This window comes from Myotis nattereri, assembly GCF_964212035.1.
Source record: "Myotis nattereri genome assembly, chromosome: 16".
NCBI classification, from domain to species: Eukaryota; Metazoa; Chordata; class Mammalia; order Chiroptera; family Vespertilionidae; genus Myotis; species Myotis nattereri.
In genome coordinates this window covers 42,703,299-42,730,823 of record NC_138091.1, presented here as the reverse complement: position 1 = coordinate 42,730,823, position 27,525 = coordinate 42,703,299, and the positions used below count along the sequence as shown (strand labels likewise).

At 47.2% G+C, this 27,525-nt stretch overlaps 2 protein-coding genes across 2 annotated transcripts in view; one reads left to right on the top strand and one right to left on the bottom strand.

The window, feature by feature from the left end:
* EFTUD2 (elongation factor Tu GTP binding domain containing 2) overlaps positions 1-23,449 on the top strand; it is a 36,398-nt gene extending 12,949 nt beyond the window's left edge. The window contains exons 7-28 of the mRNA XM_081109186.1: positions 653-688; positions 1,795-1,885; positions 2,667-2,749; positions 5,190-5,356; positions 7,950-8,074; positions 11,580-11,643; positions 11,995-12,085; positions 13,860-13,995; positions 15,082-15,209; positions 15,934-16,127; positions 17,059-17,170; positions 17,546-17,686; positions 18,342-18,443; positions 19,417-19,499; positions 20,169-20,255; positions 20,475-20,601; positions 20,801-20,888; positions 21,471-21,589; positions 21,675-21,769; positions 22,201-22,354; positions 22,527-22,634; positions 22,991-23,449. Coding sequence (XP_080965312.1) covers positions 653-688; positions 1,795-1,885; positions 2,667-2,749; positions 5,190-5,356; positions 7,950-8,074; positions 11,580-11,643; positions 11,995-12,085; positions 13,860-13,995; positions 15,082-15,209; positions 15,934-16,127; positions 17,059-17,170; positions 17,546-17,686; positions 18,342-18,443; positions 19,417-19,499; positions 20,169-20,255; positions 20,475-20,601; positions 20,801-20,888; positions 21,471-21,589; positions 21,675-21,769; positions 22,201-22,354; positions 22,527-22,634; positions 22,991-23,086 — 2,427 coding nt within the window. The 3' untranslated portion in view covers positions 23,087-23,449. The remainder of the gene's footprint in view (positions 1-652; positions 689-1,794; positions 1,886-2,666; positions 2,750-5,189; positions 5,357-7,949; positions 8,075-11,579; positions 11,644-11,994; positions 12,086-13,859; positions 13,996-15,081; positions 15,210-15,933; positions 16,128-17,058; positions 17,171-17,545; positions 17,687-18,341; positions 18,444-19,416; positions 19,500-20,168; positions 20,256-20,474; positions 20,602-20,800; positions 20,889-21,470; positions 21,590-21,674; positions 21,770-22,200; positions 22,355-22,526; positions 22,635-22,990) is intronic.
* Positions 23,450-24,132: 683 nt separating this feature from the next.
* HIGD1B (HIG1 hypoxia inducible domain family member 1B) lies at positions 24,133-25,935 on the bottom strand. The gene is made up of 3 exons (XM_081110073.1): positions 25,598-25,935; positions 24,881-25,015; positions 24,133-24,270 (listed from the first exon to the last, which is right to left on the bottom strand). The coding sequence occupies exons 1-3, from the start codon at positions 25,695-25,697 to the stop codon at positions 24,206-24,208; spliced, it is 300 nt and encodes a 99-aa protein (XP_080966199.1). The 5' UTR covers positions 25,698-25,935; the 3' UTR covers positions 24,133-24,205.
* Positions 25,936-27,525: the final 1,590 nt, after the last annotated feature.

The window sequence follows — 27,525 nt, the reverse complement described above, 5'->3', positions numbered from 1 at the left end:
CCAATTCTTTTTTCTTTCTTTTGTTTTTATTTTTTATTGATTTTTAGAGAGAGGGGAAGGCAGAGGGCTAAATAGAAACATCAATAAGAGAAAAACATCATCAATTAACTGCCTCCTGGGCATATGCCCTGACGGGGAATTGAACCAGCAACCTTTGGGTTCATGGGTCAATGCTCAACCACTGAGCTATACTGGCCGGCTATAGCCTATTTTTTCCTGTCATAATATTAAAAGCTTCCTCTATAAATATAATACAATTGGACTGTGTTGTTTTCATGATAAATTTACATGCCTATGAGTGAGGCCAAGTGTGGCTGCAAGTCTCAGTGTAATAATTGTTCAGTCTCTGCCAGATTGACTGTTTTGACATGGGCGGGTTCCATGAAGGCTGGATGTGTCTCCCTTTACCACGCTAAGAATTGGGTGCATTTGGTATAATTTAGTTTTCCAGCTATACCTGGTCTTCAGGCATTTTCCATCTGTGAAGGCACTGGTCTCATTGTCTGGAATTTCTGTAGGGAGACCCTGCTCTTTTCATGTATTTTCTTCCTGAGGCAGAAACCTTGAGTTGGGAAGTGGTGGGGGAAAGTTTGATCATTTGTGTGGGAGAGGAGTCTGAATTCAGTTGGTAACAACAGTTCATTTTTTTCAGCTATGCTACACTGACATCCTCTTCACAGAGCAAGAGGTAAGCTTGCTTTGGGAACTCCGACTGTTCCCACACCAGACCCAGCAATAGTTTTGTAGGGAGAATAGGGAGTCTTTATGATAACACTTCGGTCCATACCACAAACCCCTCTCTCACTCCCAGCTCTTTATCTCCTAGCTTCTACCTACCAGTCATCCCAGGATTTCTAACTTAAAAGAGAGCTGGCTAGGCAAGCTGTAGGATAAAAGGGAGGAACCCTCCTGTCCTTGACTGGATTTAATGTGGTCTAATAGGGCAAATACTAAGAGATGATGTGTACGTTTGTAAGTTATGCAGAAGCCAACATGATTTTTAAAATTATGCTTAAAATCTGTAAGATGACTTCATCCATATGACAAGGCCTTTCTGGGAGTAGCTTCTCTCTCTTTTTTTTTAAACCTTACCGGGGATCAAGCTGGAAACCCAGGCATGTTCCCTAACCAGGAATCAAACCAGCAATCTTTTGGTCCATGGGTCGATGCTGAACCACTGAGTGACACTGGCCGGATGCTACTGTTGTTTCTCAATATATTTATTTGACTAGAGTTTAATAATTATTCCCTATTATAGTTTTTTTATTGATTTCAGAGAGGAAGGAAGGGAGACTAACATCAATGATGAGAGAGAATCATTGATTGACTGCCTCCTGCACACCCCCCATTGGGGATCAAGCCCACAACTGGGCATGTGCCCTTGCCTGGAATTGAACCTGGGACTCTTCAGTCTGCAGGGTAATGCTCTATCCACTGACCCAAACCGGCTAGGGCCCCTGTTATATTTTTTTTTTTACTGTTTTTAGCCTAAAATGCCCCCAGATTGTTTTTTACTTACCTAATGCTTGGTTATTATTTTTGTTTCCAGTGTATGAGGAGGATAAAACTTGTTTGACTTTTTTGGTATTTGAACCAACCTCCCTCCCCAAATGCTGTTTAACATTAAGATATTTCATCTTCAAGGTCATTCTCGTTGGATGGCTAGATACAAATCATACCTACCACAAAGAGATAAATCCGTGTAATTTACTAGCAGCTGGCAAACCCCAGGAGCAGAGTGAACCCCTCTTGTATAGGAAGAAGACTTGAACACTCTCTTTTTGTGGCTTTCAGAGAGGTGTTGGCATCAAAAGCACTCCTGTGACAGTGGTTTTGCCAGATACTAAGGGGAAATCTTACCTCTTCAATATCATGGACACTCCAGGTAGGACATTCCTTGACCCCTCTTTGCTTCTGACTAGTTAATTAGCAAGTGCTGTGCTCCAGGCTTTCCATTTGCTCCTCTCTTTACTCTTCTCTAGAATATTGAAATTTTAGGAAATTTTATTCATTTATTCACTGGAGCCTGCTCAGGCCCCATGCTGGACGCTATGGTAACAAAGGTGAGTCAGACATGGTTCCCCCCTCAGGCAGGCTCGGTCTTTTGAAGGAGATTATGGCAGCAGCACACCAACTGCTTGCTGGTGGGCACGCAGGTTACCGTGGGAGCAGGGTGCCTTGCCCCGTGTCTGGTTCTTTCTCTTTTGGAGAAGACCAAGTGGGGCAGAGTTTTAAACAGGAAAATTTGAATTTTAACAGGTTGGTCTTCCTTGCCCAATGCCCTCATACCTGTCAGCCCTGCCCCCCACCAGCATCTGGCCAGGTACTATCTCCCTTGCTCCTGGCCCTCCTTTGCCTTTCTCCTGCCGCCAAATTGTCTTCTGTTCCACAGAACTCTGCTTACTGCTGAGTAGACTAATGTGAATGTGAATATGTTATGCCCTCCTAGCTAAAACACTTTCTTCTTTTTGTGGGACCTCTGTATAGAAGTTTAATCCAAGGATGTGACTCTACTGGTGGAATTTTATTCACCACAGATTGCTGTGGGGAGAAGGGGAAGGGAAACTGGGAGTTTGCAGTACCCCTCAGACCACCTACCAGTTACTGTGCTCATCCTGCCACCACACAAGTGGCAGCTTAGTGACTTAGTTGTATTTGCTTTACAGGACATGTGAACTTTTCTGACGAGGTCACGGCTGGCCTGCGCATCTCAGATGGAGTGGTGCTTTTCATCGATGCTGCCGAGGGCGTGAGTCTGGACCCCTACTCCCTGTTAGGTTTGCCCCACCCACAATGCCCAGAGCACTGAGCAAGCTGGGAACCAGAGAACATGAGAGTCTGTGGGATTAAGGCTCATATTTGCTCTAAAACTAAGGAAATAAATGAAGTTCAAGATTAGTTCTCAGTCCAGGGAAGTTTAAAATGAATGATAAGGACCCATTGCTATTCAGAAAAATATAAAATGACAAATGTAAATAAAAGGAAGGGAGGTGAGCATATTCATATAAATGGATTTTAAATATTAATGAATGTTTTTAATCATAAGAGAAATTGGAGTTAAAGGACCCAGGGTGTCTTTTATATTTCTAAATTGAAAGATTAGATAAATTGGCTAACTTCATTTATGTTGTCATTAGTGAGATAGCCAGCAGAGGGAGCCAGAGTTGCCTTTATTAAATTGATTTTGTTTTGGAAAAATTTCAGATTTATTGAAAAGTTGCAAGTACAAAGAACTCAGCTTCATTTGCTTTGTAATTCTTTCTGTACGTGTATACACATACTCACACGTGTGTGTATTCTTCCCTTGAACCATTTGAAAGTAAAATATTTCAGAATGTATTTCCTAAGACTAAAGACATTCATTTACATAACCATAGTACAGCTACCAAAATCAGGGACTTTAACCTTGATTCATTTTGTTGTAGAGATCTTTTTCTATAAAACTTAGTCTTACTCATTGTCTCATAATGTCTTTTACAGAATTTTTTCCTGTCATGCTGCATGGCATTTAGTCTTCATGCCTCTTTAGTTTCTTTTAATTGGTTAGAACTCTTCTGTTACCTTCTTGGTCTTTTATGAATTGGCATGAAGAGCACACACCATTTATTTTGGAGGATGTCTGTTTGGGTGTGTCTGCTGTTTCCTCGTGATGATGTTCAGGTGACTTTTGGCAGGAATACTACCCAAGTATATTGTGTTCTTTTTTTTTTTTTTTTAAATATATATATTTTATTGATTTTCTACAGAGAGGAAGGGAGAGGGATAGAGAGTTAGAAGCATTGATGAGAGAGAAACATCGATCAGCCGCCTCCTGCACACCCCCCACTGGGGATGTGCCTGCAACCAAGGTACATGCCCTTGACCGGAATCGAACCTGGGACCCTTCAGTCCGCAGGCGACACTCTATCCACTGAGCCAAACCGGCCAGGGCTATTGTGTTCTTATTAGTCCATCCCATCAGGAGGCCCATGATGCCACCTTATCGCATTGGCGATGTTAACTTTGATCACTTGATTAAGGCAGATGTATCAGCTTTATTCAGTGTAAAATTACAGTGTTCCCCTTTGTAATACATAACTTGTGGAGGGATACCCTGAGTCTGGTATACATTCTATTCCAGTTTTTATCATTTATTCATCATTCCTAGCTTGTTTTTATAATAGTTGCAGGTGGTGATTGTCTGACTCGTATTATTCTTTCTGTATTTATTGGTTGGAATTCTGCTGAAGGAAGAGCTTTCTCTTCTCTCCGATTTGCTCATTTATTATCATGTGGATACATGGATTTTTATTTTACTCTGTGGGTTATAATGCATTGTTTTGATACTCTAGTTATCCCAGATTTGGCTAGTGAGAGCTCCTTCAGGCAGACTTCTTTATCCTTTTGACCTGTCCCATAATTTTTTTAAAAAAGTACTTCCTTACTTTTAGGCACAAAAAGATGTTCTAGAACAGTGATGGTGAACCTATGACACGCATGTCAGGTGATACGCGAACTCATTTTTTTGGTTGATTTTTCTTTGTTAAATGGCATTTAAATATATAAAGTAAATATCAAAAATATAAGTCTTTGTTTTACTATGGTTCCAAATATCAAAAAATTTCTATATGTGACACGGCACCAGAGTTAAGTTAGGGTTTTTCAAAATGCTGACACGCCGAGCTCAAAAGGTTCGCCATCACTGTTCTAGACTCATCTTGTACTTTCCCTGCCCCAGTCCTTGAATCGGCCACTTCTCCAAGGAACTCTGACTCTTTATAGTGGGGACTGGTATTTAGAAACATCAGGACGTGTTCCTCGCTACTGGGATACATTGCTTCTTGGTCCTTTCACTGAACACACATGATATACATCATACATATCTGTAACTATTTTTACTCATATATTAGAAAATCATTGACACAGCAAAAATGAAAGAACGCATTCGTTTATCCTAATGCCTGCACTTCCATTTTAGCACCACGGGTTCTTTCTAATTCTCCTGTCCCTTCTCCAGCACTGAGAAACCTGGCTCCCAACATCATCAGTGTATTTATTCGTGAATCTGCCTTCGGGCAAGATGCCATCTGATTGCACCCAGCAGTCTCGGTCCCCTCTTTTCCTCGGGCTTCCTGTTGTACAATAGCGCCCTCTTTGACTTTGCTCTGGACTTTCCTGCCCTCTTGGCTCTGACCGCCTGTGCCTCCCAGGTGATGCTGAACACGGAGCGGCTGATCAAGCACGCGGTGCAGGAGCGGCTGGCGGTCACCGTGTGCATCAACAAGATCGACCGGCTGATCCTGGAGCTGAAGCTGCCGCCCACGGACGCCTATTACAAGCTGCGCCACATTGTGGACGAGGTCAACGGATTGATAAGGTAGAGGGACCTTAGTGTCCTCAGGGACTCTGGTGTTTATAAATTTTAACCTTGAACTCTGGAGGCAACTTGGATTTCTTGGCGTGTGTTGATGAGCTTATTGGATGGGGCTAGAAGCTCACTGCATGGCTCTACAGCAGCGGTTCTCAACCTTCCTAATGCCGCGACCCTTTAATACAGCTCCTCATGTGGTGGTGACCCCCGATTTCATTGTTACAAATTGAACATAATTAAAGCAAAGTGATTAATCACAAAAACAATATGTAATTATATATCTGTTTTCCGATGGTCTTAGGCGACCCCCTGTGAAAGGGTCGTTCGACCCCCAAAGGGGTCGCGACCCACAGGTTGAGAACCGCTGCTCTACGGGAACTGACTCCACAGCCTGGCTTCCTTCACTTTCTGCCTTAACCACTTGTGCACACATCTTCAATTTTGTATTGTGGTCAGTTCCTTGAGCTCTAAAAACAGTCTCATCTTCACCTCATACCAGTCATGTAAAGTTGGGCAAATTACTTAAGCTTTTAGAGCCTCAGTTTCTGCTTCTGTAAAAGGGGATAATAATAATATTTGCCTTATGATATGGTATAAGAAATTAAATTGATATCTGATGGAACACGCTGGGCCCAGTGCTTAGCAATAACTGATCAGTGAATAATGCTAGCTGCTCTTACCTTATTAGCACTCAGTAAATGAGGGGGCTGTTGGCTGTTGTTTCTGGATATAGCTGCTTTATGAGATAGGTTTACAAGGGCTTACATTAATAAGTATGATGGTTGGAAGACATAGAATACAGTATCAAGGTGGCTTTGAAGAATAGGTTAAAGGTGAATTAAAGACAGTTATCTGTAGGCTGAAGAATGTACTGGATGACTTCTTGAGGCCCCTCAAAGGGCCCAGGAAGAGACCGTCCTACAGAGAGGACACCTCTCTGCTGAGGATTGTGGGCACTACCTCCATGGCCAGAGACTGATTGACGTGCAGGAGCTTCTCTGGTTGCAGCACTGATTACTACCAGGGATACCTCCTCCTTGTCTCTGGAAGTGCTGAGAATGACTAGAGCCTAAAATAATACCAGGAATCCCAAATATGAAATGATAAACCTCTTCAGAAAGGGAGATGGGGTGGGATAGGACTAAATCCCGATCAGCCAAAATAGGAAGTCACGAAGTCATGTTTAAGCCTCTAAACAAGAAATAGCCATGTTAAACATATTATTTAGGAATATGGGGGTAAATGCTTTAAAAGCAGCTTTGAAAGAATTGAAAGCTGTTGCCTCTGGGGAGCATAACTTGGGAGTGAAGTAGGGGACTGCTCTTTATAATCCAATACTTTTATTTCTAAATTAAGAAACTCCATAAAACATTGTGTAGTAAGGCTAGGGTTGTGGATTTGATCCCTGTACAACTAATTTTGTTATAAATATTAGTGGACTTGTGATGCTGTTGCTTCTGCATGACTTTTAAGACATAGTTTTTTTTAAATAATTTATTGTTGAAATTATTACGTATGTTCCCTTTTTTCCCCCATTGACTCCCGCTTGCCCTCCCCCCCCCGCCCCCCTCCACCCCAGGACTTAAGCACTCTATTGTTTGTGTCAATGGGTTATGCATATAAGACACAAAGTTTTGTTTTTTGGTTTTTTTGGTTTTTTTTTAATATATTTTATTGATTTTTTACAGAGGGGAAGGGAGAGAGATAGTTAGAAACATCGATGAGAGAGAAACATCGATCAGCTGCCCCCTGCACATCTCCTACTGGGGATGTGCCTGCAACCCAGGTACATGCCCTTGACCGGAATTGAACCTGGGACCTTTCAGTCCGCAGGCCGACGCTCTATCCACTGAACCAAACCGGTTTCGGCAAGACACAAAGTTTTAACACACATTTTTAAAACAAGCCCTAGCCGGTTTGGCTCAGTGGATAGAGCATCAGCCTACAGACTGAAGGGTCCTGGGTTCAGTTCCGTCAAGGGTACATGCCCGGGTTGTGGGCTTGATCTCCAGAAAGGGGTGTGTAGGAGGCAGCCAATCAATGATTCTCTCTCATCATTGATGTTTTTCTCTCTCCGTCTCCTTTCCTCTCTGAAATCAATAAAAATATATTTTAAAAAAATAAAATGAAAATAAAACAAGCCAAACAAAACAGAAGCAAGATCTTTAGGGCGGTGGGAATGGGGAGCAAAGTTACTTTTCTTTTACTCGTGCATTCGTTCATTTACACTGGTGTATGTCTATTTGTGTTTGTAAGGTTGAGATTTCTCCAGAATGTACTTCTCTCCAATCGCATTAGACTCATTTCCTGTGTTCTAAGACCTTTGTCTCTATCCTCCAAGTTTTCCCTGTCTGTCCGGTGCAGTTAACTTCTCCAAGATCATGCAGAGTGTTCCCAGCTCTGGGAAGTCCGCTTGTTACTGTGAGTTAGCGGACAACTTCATCATGTCACTTTCTTGGGCCCGGCTGTTGGCAAAGCTGACTGTATTATGTAAGCCCATTGGAGGGCAAGGGCTGGAGAGGCTGTGATACTGAGTCTCTGCCCTCTGCCCTTGGTGTGTGTCAGCCTGGCTGTGCACTCATGACCGTCTCTGTTTCAGCATGTATTCCACCGATGAGAACCTGATCCTGTCCCCACTCCTGGGCAACGTCTGCTTCTCCAGCTCCCAGTACAGCATCTGCTTCACCCTGGGCTCCTTTGCCAAGATCTATGCTGACACGTTCGGTAAGTCTGGCTGGCAGTCTGTCTCGCCTGTTTCCCCAGAGTCCTGTGTATCTTTCCTGCTGAATCATTTAGAAATTGGCTTCAATCAACTGTTATTCTCACATTTTGGGCTTTTTTTTGGCCCCTAGACTCTTTCTTTAGGCTCAGTGGTTTCCAAACACTAGAACAAGAAAGGTAACTAGGAAGAATGAAGAAAGAGCTCCCTTTAGGAATAAGACTTTCTCCTAGAGGAATTATCTATGCTCACAAAGCCCCTTCAGATCTCTTCCTCAAAGATGAAGCCTCCCTCATTAGTAGTGTTGTAGCTGGCTTTCCAGCCATGTCTAGGCAGGTAGAAAGTTTGTAGACCCACTTAAGAACTCATGATATGCAGTCAGTGCAGGTGGTTCTCTGCTGCGATGCCCAGTTGAATGATTTTATAGGTTCGTGGAGCCTCAACCAGCTTCCCATCTCAAGAGGCTCCTGCACTCCTCTGTACCTCTGTGCCTCCTTCAGATTCCAGTAGGCACCATGTCCTGTGTCGTGTGTCAAATTCTGTGCTTCATTAGAAGGGTCATATTACCCTGTTTTTATTTTATTTTTAATCCTCACCTGAGAATATGTATTCATTGATTTTTTTAGAGAGAGAGGAAAGTAGAGAAACATCGATGTGAGAGAGAAACATCAATCGGTTGCCTCCCATACGCGCTCCAACTGTGGGTGGAACCTACCACCTAGGTATGTACCTTGACTGGCAATCAAACCCGCGATCTTCCGGTGCATGGGACGACACTCCAACCAACTGAGCCGCGCGGCCAGGCGGTCCTCCTGTTTTCAGAGCTGAGGGGACAGGCTCTGTTAGAGGTCTCACAGCTGGCAGGCGCTGGAGCGCCAGGGCTTCTGTTCCCGCCAGTCAGCTGTCCTGCCTCACACTCGGTGTGCATACGCTTGCTCTTGTGAAAAAAAAAAAAAAATGGGTAAATAAAACTTGGTCTTTCTTTCTTTTGAATATATGCATACATATTTACCACAGTTTCATTGCAGAAAAGTGGAAAATAGAGTAAAATCTAGTCAAGAAAGTAAAATTCACCGATAGCCTCATTTTCATAATCATTATAAACATTTTGTCAAAGTTCCTTTTTTCTCTGTTTAGTGTCTTAGGTAAATGAGGTCATATTTTACATACACTAACACAGGATAAATATTCACACAGCATTAGATCATAACAATTTATTAAAGTTTATTTATAAAAATTAATTTATGTAACTGCCCATTGGCCCACTGCATAGATGTACTATAACTTAACAATTTTCACATTATTAGGCATATATTTTTGTTACAAGATGATTCTTTAAAAACAAAAAAGGATAAATGGACAATAAGTGAATTCATCTGAACAGGATTCCAGTTTATGTTTCTGGATGTTTTTGTATCAGCATGTAAAGCAAAAAACCTTTTCTATAATTATAATGTATTAGTGATTCGATTTCTGATTGAAAATGGAGAGCCTCCGGAGAACTGATTACTCATCCTTAGAGGCCACTGTTATGAAGGAGCCATCTCTGTGCTCCAACATTGTTATCATGAAAAGCCGTGTGTAGACTTTCAGAAAGTCCGTCTGGCAGGAATATCAGAGATCACTGAGTTTTTCCCCTTCATTTACATGTGGGAAAACTATGCCTGGAGGTTATTGATGGCGTTAGAATTAGACTCTACTTTGGTACTTTTTCTGTCTATCGCCCCACACTGCCAAAATTGATACCATCTCCTCCTGCTAGGAATACCACAAAGCATGATGAATACTCTGACTCCTAGGAGCTTCATCCTGTGGGTACTGGATGGCAGTTGGAAGGTGGTGTGGGCTGAGCTCCAGGTAGCTGCGGTAGGGAATTCAGAACGGGGAATCAGCTCCAGTGACCTAGGGGTCAGGAAGGCTTCAAGGACATGGGGCTTAAACAAGCAGACAGTAGGACGCCAGGAATTCCAGACTTACAGGGTTGGGAAAGGAGTGCAAAGGCAGGTGGTGGTAGCCCAAGGCCTGGGCCACTGAGTAACTGGACACTTTCACCCAGGAGAAGAGTTTGAGTAAAACTGCTGGCAGGTAGGATGGGACCACATTGAAGAGGGTTTGGAATGTAAAGTTAAGGAATTTAGACTTTACCTGTAGGCAGTTAGGAGCTATTCAGTATCAAAGATTGGGGTGGGGTAATGTGTGCAAAGTTGATGGAAGATAGGCCAGACACAGGAAAGGATGCAAGAAGGGACACCTGTTTAAACATCTCTTGCCAATATTCAGGCACAGGATTGTAAGTATTGGGTTAATGTTATCTGTGAGACTGAGGGGGAGGATATTAAATAGAGAGATGTTTGCTCATTATTTCAACTTTTATTCAACTTCTGTTAGGCACTAGGCCTAGTTCCTGTGAGTACTCAAGCAGCTCAGTCCAGTGATTATAATACAACATATGTTGAGTGCAGTTATGGAAGTGTGTAAAAGACAGGGTGGTTCACAGAGGAGGGAGAGTTTCAGTAACTAATAAGGTGGTAATTAACAAAGCGGTTTGAGCCTGGATGAAGTGCCCGTGGTAGCTGAAAGATAGGAAAGTCTGAAGGGGAATGGGACTTTCGGAAAAAGTGATGAATTCCTTTTATGCCATCTCAAGTGAGAGAGAACAGTGTCTGGGTAGAAATATCCATGAGGTAATTGGTGATATCAGTGACCTATTTGAATGTTATAGGAGTTCTTGACTCAGAAAATCTTGAATTTTAAAGGCCACAGTTGCTTGGTTCAGTCAGACCAGGATTAGCAGTTGCAGTCCAACTAAAAGTATTGTTAAAAGATGAGACAAAGGTGGGGCTCCGTGGTTGAGCGTTAACCTATGAACCAGGAGGTCACAGTTCAACTCCCAGTCAGGGCACATGCCCGGGTTGTGGGCTCGAGCAATGGTTCTCTCTCATCATTGATGTTTCTATCTCTCTCTCCCTCTCTGAAATCAATAAAAATATATTTAAAAAAAAAAGAAAGATGAGACAAAGGTTGGCTTTGTTGTTTTCTTTCCAGAAGGCTAGGTACCTGCCTTCCGGAGGCTTGGGGCTAGCCAGAGCCATAGTGTGACACTGCAGCTGGGAGGTTGCCCACACTGGCAGCAGGAGAGAGTTCCAGTGGATCGGGAAGGAATGCGGGGCCCACTGGGCTCCACTTGTGGAAGGGAGGGTGTTTAGGTGCAAACAGAGGCAGTTGAGCCTGTTCCATCAAAGGAGGAATAAAAACTGTACCCTTGTCTGCAGCTCAGTCCTATGCTCCTGGAGATGGAGGCCACCTGGGTGCTCGTTTTGGCTCCAGCATAGCCTTGTCCTTTGTGTCTCTGTGTCCTTGTCTGCCTGCCTGGGTAGAAGGAAATGTCTGGACCTTGGAAAGAAAGGTGCTAGAATTCCTCAGCTACAAACCACCTGTGGCACCGGAAAGAAAATTCTGAATCATAGTTTGCTTTGCTAAGTAGATTGTAATTGTATGGTTCTCTTACAGGTGACATTAACTACCAGGAATTTGCTAAAAGACTTTGGGGTGACATCTACTTCAACCCTAAGACGTAAGTAGGGTGTGGGAAGTGACACTAGAGGGGTTATCCATTTTCCCAGGAGTGAGGACAGACAGGAAGAGTTCTGAAGATTCAAACCTACTTTTTTCTTAGACGTGAGCTACCATGTTTCCTCCTCTGAGAGCTGGTTTCATGAGCTCTGACAAGGTGAGAGGATGTTTCAGCTCAGTGCAGGCACTCATGAGAGTCATATCCATATGCTCTGTCAGGAGTCTGGACATGTTATGCTCTCACACACACATTTCTTCCCCTTGGCCCTGCTCAGAACTTGGGAAATACACCCTGAAGGTCAGTGACACTGACTTCTTCCTGGATCACCCATAACTCTTGTTTTATCTTTAGGCGAAAGTTCACCAAAAAGGCCCCAACCAGCAGTTCACAGAGGAGCTTCGTGGAGTTTATCTTGGAGCCCCTGTATAAGATCCTCGCTCAGGTAAGGGTGTCGGGCCACCTGGGCCAGGTCTGTCTGCCCCTCTCAGCACAGGGTGAACTTGGACTCCTTCCTGCCCCTTGACCTGCTCAGTTTTGTATTACTAAGTCTGAAGATGGCTGGTCACCAGTCTTCTGGATCTGGAACCCTATAGTCCTCTAAGTGCTGTGGAATTTAGAGTGAAGGGGCAGTGTACGAAAGAAAGAAAAGGCACAACCTAAACAGTTTGTGCAAAGATTTTGACTATTTAAAAGAACATGACACTTGAGAATTTATAATTTCAGTTACGGAGATTTAACTTACAGATATAATTGTGAAAGTCCTCCAGTTTTTATATATATTTATTTGTTAAGGCATTATTTATAACAGTAAGGAAAAAATTTAAAACCTGGAAATCCGTTAAATGTTCTTCAGCGATAATCTGATTAAATGAATTCTGGTACAGCCCATGAAAGGAAGTATTTTGCAGCCATTAGAATAGCGGTTCTCAACCTGTGGGTCGTGACCCCTTTGGTGGTCGAACAACCCTTTCACAGGGGTCACCTAAGACCATCCTGCATATCAGACATTTACATTACGATTCATAACAGTAGCAACATTACAGTTATGAAGTAGCAACAAAAATAATTTTATGGTTGGGTCACAACATGAGGAACTGTATTTAAAGGGCCAGAGGGGTGAGAACCTTGCATTAGAAGGATGGCAGCATGGGCTTGTATTGAATGCCTCTTCTGGGCACATATGTATGTGATGTTTGTCAGATTGAAGAGGAGGCACCAGACAGTTAAACATACGGGATGCTCCAACAAAAAGAGTATAATGTTATATTTGTATGAATTTGCTCCCTAAAAGGCAGAACTAAAAGTAATAATTTTGTACAAGAATTTCCATACAGTTATAAAATATACAAGTGTTGAGTAAGTACTGTGCACAGTGAACACACGCACATACACAAAATGTGTGTGGTCATTCCAACTTTAAAATAGTAAAACAGCCCTGCCCGGTTTGGCTCAGTGGATAGGGCGTCGGCCTCCGGACTGAGGGGTCCCGGGATCGATTCCGGTCAGGGGCATGTGCCTTGGTGGCCGACACATCCCCAGTGGGGGGTGTGCAGGGGGCAGCTGATCGATGCTTCTCTCTCATCGATGTTTCTGACTGTCCCTCTCCCCTCCTCTCTGTGGAAAAATCAATAAAATATATTTAAAAAAAAAAAAAATAGTAAAACATAGCAACAAGACAAAAATAACATGATTCAAATTTATTAGTGCTAAAAAAAAAAAAAAAAACACTTAGTATCTTGTGTCAGGCCGGAATGGATTAATAAAAGAAATTTATAGAGTCTGTCTTGGTAGAGACCTTGAGTCTGCTGAGGGTGGTTTAGCTCGGCCCTGCCCGACAGCGATGGAATGCTCGGTGACCTTTTTTGGTTCCTTGCAGTGCAGCGATCCTCTCGGTCTGAGAAGTCTCTAAATAGGGGCAGTTAAGGGACTGCCTGAGTGGAATGAGATGCTGCTTTTCAGACACCAGGGGGCAGCACTGATAACTCATCTGAGAGCTCCAGGTTTATTGGCTGGTGTGGGCATTTAACCAAGCCTGCTTCACCCAGGGTTGGTACCAAAGGTTTTCTTGAAGCTAAATCGTTCTTGCCAAAAGCTCTCCCTTTAGACAAGAACCTAGTGCAGTTACCCTTCAGATTGCCCATTGGCCTTCCCTTCTCCTCCTCCATAGCACCACATTGGGGCTACCACTACTGCTGATGTGTCTGGTATTGTCACAGGTTGTGGGGGATGTGGACACCAGCCTCCCGAGGACCTTGGACGAGCTTGGCATCCACCTGACCAAGGAGGAGCTAAAGCTGAACATCCGCCCCCTGCTCAGGCTGGTCTGCAAAAAGTTCTTTGGCGAATTCACAGGTAATGAAGAGCTCATGGCCCCCTTAACGTCACTATCATTATTTCCTGCCACATGTGTCGGGGGAACTTTTCCCTAACCCACAGTGGGTCAGAGATCTGAGGCCCTTAAATAAGATCAGGATACAGAGCACCTGGGTTTTTCCTAGCTGCTTTCCTTAGTGGGTGGTACCAAGAATTCTGTCTTAGGAAACAAAAGCAATTACATTTCCCTACCAGGAGGAGCATGCAAGTAAAGAAATGGGGAAGCAGATACTGAGGTTCTGGTATTTTTGCCAGGGGATCGTCAGGAAAGTGGACTCATCAGTGATGTGCAATAGTGGGAAAAGCACCAGGCGAGGACTTGGGAGACCGTTTGTAGACGCAGATTTCTCTTTCCCCTGAGCTTGTTTCTTCTGTAATTTAGTTACACAAAAGGCAGGTGATATAGGAGTATGAGCCCTGGACTGGTTAATGAAAGACCTGAGTCTTGATCCTGCTCTTCCGTAGGATGTCCCTGGGCCAGTCATTCTATGACTGATTTCTCATCTGTAAAATAAAGGCGAGGAAAAGGTGATGGCAAAGAGGCCCCTCAGCCATTTCTGAGTCTGAGTCTAGTGGGATATAGGTGTCTGAGTCTGCAGAGTGCATCATTTTAAGAGTCACTCTGGGCTGGCCCTCAGTCTAACATGGAGACACCACTGAAAGCAGACATGCCTACCCCAAGGTGCTAATGGAGCTTCTTTTTTGCATGACTTATTGACTGTTAGAAAACCAGGATAACTTACTGAACAGAAACATATGCAATGTTTGCCAAAGGGGGAGAGATGGGGCCCTTACTGTTCCGTGTAAGTGTGCAGTAAGTGCTTACATTCAATAAAAGGTCATGGATTGATAGAGATACTTGAAAATCTTTGTCAGCTGAGTTCCAAGGAATCACTGAGACCTGCTGCTTGTGCTTCCTGGCAGCAGTGTGACTCCAGCCTTTTAGCATCATACGCCCAGGAAATAGGGTATCACTTCCCCCTAAAATCTGAGTGGATGAGTACGTCACCACTCCCCTTCCTCTCCCCGTGAGGGTGTAGAGTAACGGCCTTCTCTCCTCCACAGGCTTTGTGGACATGTGTGTGCAGCATATTCCTTCTCCAAAGGTGGGCGCCAAGCCCAAGATCGAGCACACTTACACCGGCGGCGTGGACTCCGACCTCGGCGAGGCCATGAGCGACTGTGACCCTGATGTAAGGGGATGGAGCTCCCCGGCAGCTCTGAGTCTTCCCTCCTGTGCAGAGACAGTGTTTTCTGGTTACAGGAGTAATACCTTCTTCCCCCTTTTTTGCTTGCCCTCCACCTGAGCACAGGCAGGCCTGAATTCAAAGCCTGATGTTACTGCTGCTAATGGTATGATCTTGGCAACATTATTCAGTCTTTCTCAGCCTGAGGGTCTTGGTATGTGAAATGAGGATAATAATATGTGTGGTCATTACGAGAATTAAGTAAGATTAAGCAAGTGTTATGGTGCCTACCGGTTATTAAAGATGCAACAAATGGTTGCTAATCTGATCAGCCCTGGCTTTTCTAAAACTCTTTCCCAGCCATTCCTTCAGCAGTCTAGTTTCTTAGCATAAACATACAGCCAGTTGAGAATTGTGAGTTAAATCTTTGGAGGAAATTTGGGGCAAATCCGTTTTATAATCTTGCAAGTTAACAGTGCCATCTGCCATCCTAAACCTGCTTTTTCCCCCTATTTCCCTCATCTCCCCAGAGAAAAGGAAAATAGCTTTTTTCTCCTATGCCTTTGACATCTATTAATAAGCAGAGAGAAAGCGTGGTTGGAATTTTCCTAGGAGGTCGCCATGTCTTCTAGGTCTGGACTACCTCATAGAGCTCATGTCATTGCTATGAGGGGAGGCACTTACCTAGAGAGTGTGTGTGACTGAGGCTGCAGTCTGTCCCCTCCTCCAGGGTCCCTTGATGTGCCACACCACCAAGATGTACAGCACAGATGATGGAGTTCAGTTTCATGCCTTTGGCCGGGTGCTAAGTGGTACCATCCATGCTGGGCAGCCTGTGAAGGTGCTGGGGGAGAACTACACTCTGGAAGACGAGGAAGACTCCCAGATATGCACCGTGGGCCGCCTTTGGATCTCTGTGGCCAGGTACTGCTAACAGGGCCTCTCGGGGCCTGCCTGTCCGCCATACGAACTCCCCCGGCAGCCGCAGGGTGGTCCTCCCTGGAAACACAGTTGCTGCCTGGCTCCCTCCAGCAGGGGCTAAGTTGACCCTCCCTCAGCAGATCTATTGACTTCTAGTTCTTACTGCCCGACGTGGCGAGGGCCAAAAGGCAGCTATTGTTGGGATAATGCCCAGAGCCTGGCCTTTGTGTTTGGATGGCTTACATTAATTTTTATAGCAGCATTTCTGTTTTTACTCATCTTAATCCCCTCTTCCTCTTCTGTGTTCCTTAAGTCACAACTGTAATGTTTCTTCCCAAGAGAAATTGTTTCCCAACCTCCACAGGTTATTCTTTAACCCAGAGAGAAGACTTTGCCGATTCCTTGTAGCGTCCTCATCGGCAGAATAAAATTTAGCTTGGGCTTCTGGGTAGCTTGTCGGCTCCTAAACGTAGCATCCCAGCTAGGAAGCAGAACTGGGCAGTCCTGTTCCTCATGTGGCTGCTGCGCCTCGCCAAGGCCTCTTTCCCTCCTCCAAATCCACCCCGCTCACTGGAAGGCAGGAGAAAATCCAAGAGCTAGGACAGCTGCGATATGTTCTGTGGTGCTTTTGGCATCTCCTTACATCCCATGCCTTGGAGAGCGGCTTGCTTACCACCAACATCCAACTGGAATGAGGTTTTCCTGTCTGTTCCTCATTTAGTCCATTATACTTCTTTTCATGGCACTTACCAGTTTGTAACGACATATATGGGTGGTTATGTGACTGATTGTTTATTGCACCCCTCCCTGCTAGAATGTATCTGTTCGGCTGACCACTGCTCCTGGCTCAGGGCCTGGCACACAGCGGGCACTGAGTACATTCTTATGAATATTCTGCCCAAGTGTCATTGCTGCTTATTGGATGTTGCTCCAGGTACCACATTGAGGTGAATCGCGTTCCTGCTGGCAACTGGGTTCTGATTGAAGGTGTCGATCAACCAATTGTGAAGACGGCAACCATAACTGAACCCCGAGGCAATGAGGAGGTAAAGTTCTCAGGAGGCCACAGCACACGTGAGCTATAAGCAGCAGAATGGGCAGGGACTAACCCAGAGTCACTGCCATTTCCTGGTTCCAGGCTCAGCCCAGGCTCAGCCTTCTAGATCTGAGCCTGCTGGAGTCTCCCTGGAGTGTCTGCTCAGGTGCTGGGAATTAGGAGGAAGGCCTTTTATTCTTTCCCTTCTCTCTGTTCTGCCAAAATACACAGCAGTGAACGGCCCTTCAGGTTGCCTTCAAGCAGCCCCGAGGCTCTTGTTTGGAGAAGAGTCTGTCCCTAAGTAGGCCCTCAGCTTCTCTTACGTCCACACTTTCGGCGCCTGCTCAGGCCGGGTGTCCTCACTCCTCTGCATTTTGGATCTCAGGCTCAGATTTTCCGGCCCTTGAAGTTCAACACCACATCTGTTATCAAGATTGCTGTGGAGCCAGTCAACCCCTCGGAGCTGCCCAAGATGCTGGACGGTCTGCGCAAGGTCAACAAGAGCTATCCGTCCCTCACCACCAAGGTAGCCCGAGGCCTGCAGCTGCCACGCCCTGCTTGCCCCCGCTGAGTGGTCTGTGCTGCCTACTGCTTCGTGCCCATCGGGTGCCTCTGATTTGCTGCTTCCAATGGCCTGTATCAGGACTTAATCCCTGTTGCTGTCATTTAAAGGCAGGATGAGACCCATGTTGCGGGGAGGGAGGGTGACACGTGTGTGCAGCGTTCACAAGTGTATAGATAGGAAAGAGATGTTTCTTGTAGAGACACTTTGAATTAATTTGTCCAGCCAATAGAGAGGAAAAAGTGAGTCACTCTGACCCTTCTACACTCTTGGGCCTGCCAGCATACCTTTCTGAGTAGTTGGCCAGGGCTAAAAAAAAAAAAAGGTCAGCTTATGTCCACAGACATAGGGCATGGTTTTCTCTAAATTTAGAAGATGGCAGTAAAATTGGTGAGCTCATCACACCCAGTAGCACTGTCCTGAGTGAGCTGGGGTCTTGAGGACTTACTCATAGGTCACTGATCTTTCCTGAAGAGGCTGGAACCGACAGTGAGCAGTGGCTGTGTGTGATCGTGGATTCGGGCACCGCCTCCTGGGTTCCCGCCTTGATTCTGTGTCTGTCTGCTGTTGCTGGCACAATAGCGTCCAGGCTGTGAGCAGCAGGGCTGTTGCATTTCAGGTGGAAGAGTCTGGCGAGCACGTGATTCTGGGGACTGGGGAGCTTTACCTGGACTGTGTGATGCATGATTTGCGGAAGATGTACTCCGAGATAGACATCAAGGTAAAGCAGCAGCCCCTTTCTTTCTTGAGTGCCTGCTGGCCAGGAGGCTTGGCTCACAGCTCCAGGCTGATTTTACAAGCAACTAAACCCTAGATTCCCCTGGAAGGCCCACGGGAAGAGGGGTGCCCTACTAGACGAGATCGGTTTCAGAAAAGCGTGATCTGTTGCTCCCTAAATGGGAAGGTATTTGAGATCTGGTTTGCCCCCTTTTGCAGGGTAATTCTCAGTGTCATGCGTTTAAAGTCAGTGCTCCCAAGCCAAAATTATTCTTGGTCATTTGTTTTTTTAAAAAAAATAGTTGGACAATTAATTTGTCTGTGGTGATTAAGGCTCAGAATATATAGTTTCAAGGTGAGAGTGGGCCTGGCTCTCCTGGATTCATTGTCAAGCCTGACACAGCCCCTCAGTTAAACTGCCCTTTCATGGCCTCGGTGTCCCAGTTGAGAGACACATTTTCTCCAAGGCCCTTAGGTGGTAGGAATGAGTACCCTCAAGTACCCCTCTTAGATTCTTCTACTGATGTGCCCGGGACTGGTGCTCTATAAGACGTTGGGTTTCCCAGGTACAGGCCAGGGCCAGTGGGAGCTTCAGGGAGAAGTCCCAGGCTGAGAACAGAAGGGGTGTTCCCCAGGAGGTCTCTAGTACCCGCTCTGACAGACCTGCAGGGTGATTCAGTGAATGGTGGAGGGACGGCTAAATGGATGGTGAAGGGTACCTTGGGGGACTAGTTCAGATCTGGATTTGATCCCATGCACTTTTGACTCCAGAACGTAGATAACCGCACTACACTGAGTTTCCGCAGGCTTCTTCGTGATGGCAACTTTTAGCTGCGATTGTATTTGTCACTGATGCTGATTAAGAGGGGGGTTCTCACAGGGGTAATGTCAAGGGGCCCTCGGAATTCCCTTTGGCAGGAGGTCATCCTTCCAACAAAATGAGACCTTGCCCAGTAATTTATCTTGTTTCCCAACAGGTGGCTGACCCTGTTGTTACCTTTTGTGAGACTGTGGTAGAAACATCCTCTCTCAAGTGCTTTGCTGAAACACCCAATAAGAAGTAAGCTGGGGGTCATAGTGTCCTTGGACTGACACTCTCCCCTCCCCACCAACTCCACCACAATCACAACACTGTGGAAATAGAGACCCCGCAGTCTGGGGATGGGGGTGCTTCGAATACTTGAGTTTAGCCCCGGCCTCTGATCCATTATGCCTTTGGACATGATCCTATGAAGTCCTTTGCCATAAGACTTTCTATGCCAAGATGACTTGCAATTGTCACTTCTCCTTTCTATGTAAATGTTGCCCCAAACCTACTTTCATAAAGATTCACCCTAGCTGGTTTGGCTCAGTGGATAGAGGGTCCTGCGGACTGAAGGGTCCTGGGTTCAATTCCGGTTAAGGGCACATGCCCGGGTTGTGGGCTCAATCCCCAGTGTGGGGCATGCAGGAGGCAGCCGATCAATGATTATCATCATTGATGTTTCTGTCTCGCCCTCTCCCTTCCTCTCTGAAATAAATAAAAATATATTTTAAAAAAGAGAGAGAGAGAGAGTAGTAGATTCTAATGAGAAAAAAAAAGATAAGCTCCTTTGGCTTCCTCGGCTGTGGTTTCCTGTGGTTTCACTGATGTCATTGCCGTATCTGTTCCTTTGTCCCCCTTTTCTTAGAAGTGACCCTTCTGCTAGTCCTGCTCACCCACCTCGTTACTCATTTCCTCTCTCACTAGGAACAAGATCACCATGATTGCTGAGCCTCTTGAAAAGGGCCTTGCTGAAGACATCGAGAATGAGGTGGTCCAGATCACGTGGAACAGGCGAGAACACAGCTCTCATTCCAGGGCCAAAGGGAGGCAGGGCAGGGCACCAGAACTTACTGCGGGATCTCTAATACCCCGCACTCTCCTGGGAGTCACTTGTTTCTCCCACTTTGCTGTTGTCCTGGGCACAGTGTGGGTGGGGTGAGGTGACTGTCTCCAGAGAGGCAGGATTTTACAAGAGCTGGCTGAGCCCTTCATTGTCTCCTCCTTCCCCAGGAAGAAGCTGGGAGAGTTCTTCCAAACCAAGTACGATTGGGATCTGCTGGCTGCCCGTTCCATCTGGGCTTTTGGCCCTGATGCCACCGGCCCCAACATCCTGGTGGATGACACCCTGCCCTCTGAGGTACAGGAGAACTGATGGGAGCCTTCGATGGTCTGTTAGCTCAAGTGGAAGAAACGACAAAGTGTTCTTTTTCTCCTGGAAGTGTTTTGTGTCTTCTGGTGAAAGAGACTGTCCTCTTACCAGCCTACCTGCCTTCTCCTCCCTCTAAACTCTGGCTATTGCCAGGGTCACCACTAAAGAACCCTTATGTTCTGTGCAGGTGGACAAGGCTCTTCTTGGCTCAGTGAAGGACAGCATTGTTCAAGGTTTCCAGTGGGGAACCAGGGAGGGACCCCTCTGTGATGAGTGTAAGTCTACCAGTTTCTCCGCCTCCCCCACCTGAGTCCTCTAGGGCCCTTGCTCCTGGGTGTAGGCGGTGGGGTGGGCTTATCCTTGGGACCTGGCAGGACACGCAGCAGGGCCATCCCATGTCCTGAGCCTGTTTCCTGCCTCTCTCCCTCCCTTTCCTTTGCTACCACTTAGTACCTCCTAGAAATGAAGTCATTGCTAGTTGACATTCGTTCCTCATTCCTGAGAAGAAATAAGTTTGAGGAGCTGTATCAAAAGGAGGATGGGATTGGAGTGGTTTATAGACCAGGATTGGACTTAATGGGAACAAATAGGCAATTCCTAGAATTTCTTCTCTATCCAAAAATAATTAAATGTCTGCAGAAGAAGCACGTAAACTTCTAGGGAACCTTTATGATGTCTGAAACAAACACTATAAATGTATGCTTGACTGCTGACTTCTTTGCTCTCCTATCAATACCCAGCTGCAGGGCAATTTTGTACCTTTTCTTTTGTGGCCGCAGATAGCTGTAGAGCTACAGGAGGCTCCTCGCTGCTCTGGCCGTGAGCACTCCTTAATCAGCTGTCCATCTCCTTTTCAGTGATTCGAAATGTCAAGTTTAAGATCCTAGATGCAGTGGTTGCCCAGGAGCCCCTGCACCGGGGCGGGGGCCAAATCATCCCCACGGCCAGGAGAGTCGTCTATTCTGCCTTCCTCATGGTAAGTGAAGGGCTCTGCTACCCCAGGGCATTAAGTCCTCAGCCTTCCCCAAGCTGAGGAACCCCTTTTTGTTGCTCTGTTGCAGGCCACCCCTCGCCTGATGGAGCCTTACTACTTTGTAGAGGTCCAGGCCCCTGCAGATTGTGTCTCCGCTGTTTATACTGTCCTGGCCAGACGCAGGTGAGCAGCCCCGCACGTTAGGGAGACACAGAGGACGGGCAGAGCAGGAAGTCACTCAGCTACCATGGAGGGACCAGCCACCCACACGCTCCACTCCTGAAACCTAATGAGCTGATTTCTTTCAGAAGGAAGTAGGAGTAGGAATGAGGAAATCCCCAGCTTTCCTGCAGATTAAGATTTGAGATTCCTTATTGGGCAGCCCTCCTCAGAGAGCTCCTGGGGAAAGTTCTGTAAAACCTTATGCAGCAACGTTCCACTCTGGCCCCGAAGTTGCTCTGCTTGGGCCTCCACAGTGTGTCAGACTGAGACCCCAGCCCCTCTGTCTCCTGCAGTGCGTTCACGGTCATTCTTTAGGGCAGCTCCGGTTTGGGGTGTATTTGAGGGCAGATGGCTTCTCTGCTTTTGACTCAGCCCTTGTTGTTCTGTCTCAGGGGGCACGTGACTCAGGATGCACCCATTCCAGGCTCCCCCCTCTACACCATCAAAGCTTTCATCCCGGCTATCGACTCCTTTGGCTTTGAGACTGACCTGCGGACTCACACCCAGGGGCAGGCCTTTTCCTTGTCTGTCTTTCACCATTGGCAGGTGAGAAAATGGTGCAGGCTGGCCGACTTGGCCTCCCACCTGTACGAGGCCAATCCCTTAGGACCGGTTTCCCTTCCAAGTCCTGACTGAGGTTTTCCAACCTCCTCAGAGTCCTGCTTCCAGACCCAGATAGAGGGCTGCCTGGACCTTCTGAAACCCCTTTGCCTTTCAGATTGTTCCTGGGGATCCTCTGGATAAGAGCATTGTCATCCGCCCCTTGGAGCCACAGCCAGCTCCTCACCTGGCCCGGGAATTCATGATCAAAACCCGTCGTAGAAAGGTGTGTGTGCCCTCAGACCTATCACCAGCCCGCAACCCCCAGGGGTTTCAGCGGGAGTTTTTTCTCTCTTCATTTCTTACTCTTGGACCGATCTCCCAAAGACTAAGCGATTTACTGTACAGCATAGAGATGCAATCTGTACGGGCCTCAGGCAGTCAGACCTGCTGTCCAATGACAAAGCCTAAAGGCAGGGCTCCTGAAACAGCCTGGCTAACAGTCCGCCCCACCCCCACCCACCCCCCCCCCCACCACCACCACCACCACCAGCTTCCTACTCAACCATAGGTCTCCGATGGCCCCACCTCATTCAGACACCACACAGGACTCATTCTTTGATTTGCCCCCACCCTCTGCAGGGCCTGAGTGAAGACGTGAGCATCAGCAAGTTCTTCGATGATCCTATGTTGCTGGAGCTCGCCAAGCAGGATGTGGTACTCAATTACCCCATGTGAATGCCAGGGCTCCTAGCAGCTCCTGCTCCCTGCAGTGGGCTGCAGCCTGGACTGGAAGCTGGGACCTCATGTGACTTGGACTCCATGTGGTCAGAGTGTCTGGGAGCTGCTGTGGCCATCTTGAACAACCCAAGAGCCTCCAACCCAGAGCCCAGTGAGGGAGGCCCATTCGGCCTCCTGGTTCCTTCTGTGGCCTGTGCCTGGCTCTGTTCCCAGGGAACAGAGAGGAGTCTGGCTCAGGGAAGGAGGAGGGGATGAAAGTGTTTAACCCCAGGAGGCCCTGTCCTCAGAATTTACATGGAATTTTTTTTTACAAGTCTGACCTTAGACATGGTTTATAAATGAATAGAATATTCTAACCTCTGCCTTTCTCTATTGCTTTCATTCAACCCTCCACCACCTCTCCTCCAGCACAGTCCAGTCCTGGCCCTTGGGTTCTAAATCTATGTCGTCTCCCATGAGGCTTCACTGCCTCTGCTTCCAGCTGCAGCCTTCTTCCTGCCTGGGTCTCCAGGGAAGCAGCCTTCTATTTATTTATTTTAAATATATTTTTATTGACTTTTTTTACAGAGAGGAAGGGAGAGGGATAGAGAGTTAGAAACATCGATGAGAGAGAAACATCGATCAGCTGCCTCCTGCATACACCCCCCTGGGGATCGAGCCTGAAACCAAGGAACATGCCCTCCACCGGAATCGAACCCGGGACCTTTCAGTCCACGGCCCAACACTCTATTGAGCCAAACTGGTCAAGGCAGGGAAGCAGCCTTTTAATCCAGTGTTCCCATGAGCGTGGAGGCTAATGCCCCCACTCCATTCCTGGCGTCCTGTCTGCCATGCTTTTCCAGGTGGGCCTGAGCTGGCTTGGGAATTGTTGGGTTTCTGGGATCGGAGGTCTACTGCACCTCTCTTTCTGCCCCGCTGAGTTTCTGTTGCCCTGAAGTTCAGAGCCACAACTCTGATCTCCAACCCTTTGCTCTAAGCTCCCCCACCAGCCACTGCCAATCCCTTTATCTTCTATCCCAGGTGAAGAAGAGACTGTCAATTTTCTGAAAAATTCCTTTATTAGGAACATACCAGGGATTGCTGTGAGAGGGTCTGACTGCCCTCGGCTGTAGAAACCTACTTCTCCCCCGCATCCTGTGTTGCTCTCTTGATATAGTCTCTGTACATTGTGTACACAGCACCTGTGTGAAGGAGAAGGAAAATACCCCTTAGCAGCGAAAGCTTCACCCAGCCTCTGATTCCCAGGTGTCCCAGAGAGGAGTAGCAGCTGCAGAGCCCCCGGGGTCTGGCTCCAGCCCATCCCTTGAGAGCCCAGCTTTCTGCCCGAGGGCTCAGCAGCTGCCACAAGCACCTGACCACACAGCCTGGGAAACACCCCTTTTGACAATTTGCAAAGCATTGCAAGTGCATTTCTATCTAAGAAACCTCACGGCAACCTGTGATTCAGGCCAGAGGTGGTTATCACGTTACACATGGGGAAACCAGGGATCAGAGAAAGGGATTTGTCCACTGTCATACAGCCAGTAAGTAGCTGTCTGCCTTTTGATCCAAGGAGGAAGAGACATTCAGCCTGTGGGTGCATGGTTTTTCTCACCTCTGGACAAACTGCCATGAAGCAGACCACATTGTCCCCACAGGCCTGGGGCAGGAGATGAAACGGAGCCCTGGCAATGTCTCGGTATGCGGGCTTCACCAAGGACTTGAGACAGAGCCTTGTATTGGGAATAGGGCCTGAGATCATGGTCCCTTAACTGTCAGAACTCCCAGCTCTCCTTCTGTGACGCCACTCACCTAGCATGATGGCACCCACAGCACAGGCCTGCGCTGCCACTCGGGTGTGAATCAGGTGTATGGACATCTTGGTGGAACCGCGAGCCTTCAGCCGGTAAATCCTGTATGCTGCCACCACTAGGCAGCCTCCTAAGCCTGTAGTCAGAGAACATGACCCCTGGACCTCATCCACCAAGCACATCACTCTCGATGAGAGACACTAGGAAGATTGGGCATCTGGATGGGCAGCTGCTCTGGCGGGCGTGGGAGGGTTATTAGACCACTGAGTTTTCTTCTGGATGGCATGTCAAAGTAGCTGCCCCCTCCAATGACTCCCTTCCCCCACATACAAATAGCCCATCATCAGGACTCCCCTACCCCCATTAGGCCCTTCTCCAACCACCTTGGCTCCCACATCTGTTACAGCTGTTTTCCTACTTTCCCAGGGCCTAGAGGAAGGAAGCCCTAGGGGACCCCAAACCGCTCCTTCCCCTCCTGACTGGTGTTTCGCTATATCCCGTGCACTCAGTTGGCCGCCACCTCCCCCCAGCCAGACTCCCTCGTTTCATTGTAAGGCCGTGTCCCTTTACCTTCTGGCCCCTCTGCTACTGGTTCACTCTTCTAGCTGTTGATTGTTCAGTGGGTAGGACCACTGGAGTTCTCTGCTTCGTTCTTTGAAAGGACTGGGAGAGATGTTCTCTAAGAGAAGGCCCCCCATCCCTTCCTCTCCCCACTCACCTATAGGCACCAGTGGAGACTCCCTGGTCTTCCTCAGGAACTTCTCAGACACGCTGTCTTCACCTTCGGGTGGCACCCACCAGCCTTTGTTAGCGGACATGATCCTGCCCCCAGATGTTGGCAGCAGGGTTCCCAGGCTTCAGCCCAGTCCTAGAAGGAAGCACCCCACAATCAGGACTCCAGTGCTCCTCAGTTTAGGGTGGAAAGGAGAAAGTTGCCTGCTGAGACCTCCTCACCATTCCCTACACAACCACTACTTAAAAAGATGCCCTGCTTCAGATGGCTGGACCACTAGCGCCATTTCTCCAGCTTAATTTCTCTCTTCCCTAGCTCGCTCTGACTTCACCGTTTTCTCTGCTTCCCCTTCCCCCATTTGCATCCCTGTGGGTATCGTCCTTGGGCCAAGAAAAGCAGCTGGAAAAATCCACAGATGAGGGTGGGACGAAAAGGCCTTGAGCCTTGGGACCACCCCCCCTCCCCTGGTCTTGAGTTTGTGACAGTTACTCCTGAGGGATCCACAGAGCAGGATCTGGCCCCAGGGAACCAGAGCCATCCCGACAGTTACGCCATGGTTACCCAGCCACCAGAGCCGGAGATTAAAGCGATTGGACCTGGATTTGTGATTCTTGAGCATACGTTCCAGACACCTCCGTCCCTGGGCGGTGACCTTGTTCTACTCGCTAACCCCTGTAAATGTCTGCTCTGATCACAACTTCGATGGAGTCCCAGCGTCCTGGTCCTTAAACCAGGGGTTCTGCCTGTGGGCTGCTTTCTAAGTCTAATCATGAAACAAACTCCCTGCTTGAGGCAACTTCTATACCTAGCTGTCCCTCCTGTCCCCGAGGAGCAACAACCTTGGGCCCTGTAGGTCCTCAGCATGCTGGTGCTTACCGCAGGAGGTGGCCTGGACGTGGGCTGTGAGCAGCCGGGCCAGGGCTCAGCGTCTGTTTTGAACTGGCCAAGAGCCGATGATGAAGCTGCCACGACGGGGTCAGGGAAGCAACAGCGGGCTTTATGGAGACTTTGAAGTCAGGAACGGAGAGGGGAGGAGATAGGACAGGGCATCGGTCTTAACCCCCCATCTGCTGAGCTTCAGGATGGACTCCAGGCACTGGAGAGTAATGAAAGGCCAAATGGAAAAGGGCCCTTCGCCAGGTTTAATGTTTTAATTCTCATGGACACAAGTGGCCAGATCAGAGATGGACTTGATATGGAGAACAGAGATGGGAATAGAGAGGCAAGGACGGGGAGAGCTCCTGGGTTCTTCCTTGAGTTATACGGCCTCAAATAATCTTATGAACAATGTGAGATGTAAATTTAATGCTCCAATTGTGGGAGGCAGGCTGTCTAGTCTTGGTGTCAATACCTTCAAGGATGCTTTCTGGACCAAGGAGATTTGTTCAGGAGTTTGAAGCAACTGGGACTTCCCTCACATCTCCAGAGCTCTTTATACTGCCTGGGGGATTACAGAAATGACAATTACCAGCATTGGTGCCTACTCTGTTTTGGTATTTACGTTTCAAACCTCTCTACTATATGGTAAGTAGCAGTTTGTTTACAGACCAGGGAACTGAGCCTCCCCAAGGCTAAATGGTTTGTCCAAGGGTACACAGCTAGGAAATGGCAGTGCTGAGATCTGAACCCAGGTCTGGCTGGCTCCAAAATGTGTACTCCTATTGTTGTCCAGTGGGTATCCCTGGACAGTTACTCTGCTTTGCAGTGGCTGGCCAAGCTGAAAGCCTCACCAGGTTGATACTGAAGCTTAGGAATGCTCATTGATCATTCACCCTTGATTAGGAAAAGAAAAGTACCTTACGGCTACCCAGAGGGAGAAAATGTGGGATACACTCTGGAGGGTCCCTCTTCATCCCAAGCCTTCATTCCTCCCTAGATTACTCTCAGCCCCAATGTGTCTGTCCTAACGGAGC

Bases quoted from the DNA above. Each gene is read 5' to 3' on its own strand.
- HIGD1B (XM_081110073.1), bottom strand. From the start codon at position 25,697: ATGTCCGCTAACAAAGGCTGGTGGGTGCCACCCGAAGGTGAAGACAGC. The intron at 25,016-25,597 runs GTGAGTGGGGAG...CTCTGACTACAG, and splicing joins GTCTCCACTGGTGCCTATAG to GCTTAGGAGGCTGCCTAGTG. The intron at 24,271-24,880 runs GTGAGTGGCGTC...TCCTTCACACAG, and splicing joins TGTGGGTGCCATCATGCTAG to GTGCTGTGTACACAATGTAC.